At 45.9% G+C, this 1,186-nt stretch overlaps 1 protein-coding gene across 1 annotated transcript in view; it reads right to left on the bottom strand.

Moving 5' to 3' along the window:
• The window catches only part of LOC107120897 (E3 ubiquitin-protein ligase TRIM39-like), a 16,596-nt gene extending 15,736 nt beyond the window's left edge, over positions 1-860 (bottom strand). The window contains exon 1 of the mRNA XM_015423662.1: positions 447-860. Within this exon, the coding sequence (XP_015279148.1) occupies positions 447-860 (414 nt within the window). The remainder of the gene's footprint in view (positions 1-446) is intronic.
• Positions 861-1,186: the final 326 nt, after the last annotated feature.

The raw sequence follows: 1,186 nt of genomic DNA, 5'->3' as shown, positions 1-1,186 counted from the left end.
CCACTCTGTTTCCCCTCTCTGTTTCTCTGCCCGTCTTCCTTCTCAACTATCCTTCCTCCCATTCACTCTCTTTCAATCTCTGTCTTTCTACCCATCTTCCTTCCTTCCTTCCTTCCTTCCTTCCTTCCTTCCTTCCTTCCTTCCTTCCTAGCTTTCTCCCTTCCATTCTTTCCAAAATAATACCATTAACCCCACTCTGTCTCCCCCCTTTTCTCTCTTTCCCCCCCTCTCTAACTCTCTCTCTCTCTCTCTACCTCCTCTTCTCCATTCCTCCCTTCCACTCGCCCTTCCTTCCTATCTAGGGCCCGTCGTCTACCGCCACGACGGGCTTTCCTTACTAGTCCTTATATAAAACAGACACCCCCCTGCATTTAGAGAGACACACAGCCCTCTGACAAAGAAAACCAGATTATTCCCCATAACCTTCCATCATGGTGGTTTCCTACCTTGTACTCTTGTGCAACGTCTTCCACTGTAGCTATGTTATGACCTCGATGCTCCTTGGATCGGTCACACACCACACAGATGGGCACTTCATCATCCCTACAGAAGAGTTTCAGGGGCTCTTGGTGCCTCTCACAGACTTCCCTTTTCCGTTTTTCCCCTTTCCCCTCCTCATGTTTCTTGACTATTTCAACAACATTTGCCAGTTGTCGGTTTGGCCTGACAATCCTCTGTTGAATAGTTTCTCTGCAGTAAGGGCAGGATACAGCTCTGTTAGACTCCCCCCAGTACTGAGTAATGCAGGCTCTGCAAAAATTATGCCCACATTCAATGATCACTGGATCTTTGAAGTAATCAAGGCAGATGAGACAAGTCGTTTCGTCAAAGAGCTCCTCAGTGGGATCTCTGGCTGCCATTATTGCCTCTCCCTGAAGAGAAATCAAAGTCCGAGTTTCAGTTCTGTATCTGAACAGGGACTGGGAGTTTTCTTTCCTGAATTTACATCTGGCCCAGGGTGGATCCTCACTAAGCAACTATAATAAATAATAGGTATATAAGACAGAATAAACAAAGCCAGATCACATGATCAGAAGGTTCAGAATTACCTCAGCCACCCTCCCAGCTTTAAAAACAAAATGTAATGTATATTTCCTTCCCTGGTGGTGTTGTTTGTGGCAGAATTCAGAGAAAAGTGGCTCTAGAATGTTTTCCTCCTAGGACATGGTCATCTATACAGTACTAA

Source organism: Gekko japonicus, unplaced genomic scaffold, assembly GCF_001447785.1.
Source record: "Gekko japonicus isolate JY-2015 unplaced genomic scaffold, Gekko_japonicus_V1.1 scaffold1996, whole genome shotgun sequence".
NCBI classification, from domain to species: Eukaryota; Metazoa; Chordata; class Lepidosauria; order Squamata; family Gekkonidae; genus Gekko; species Gekko japonicus.
Note: the sequence above shows the minus strand (reverse complement) of the source record. Positions and strands in the feature narration are given on the sequence as shown.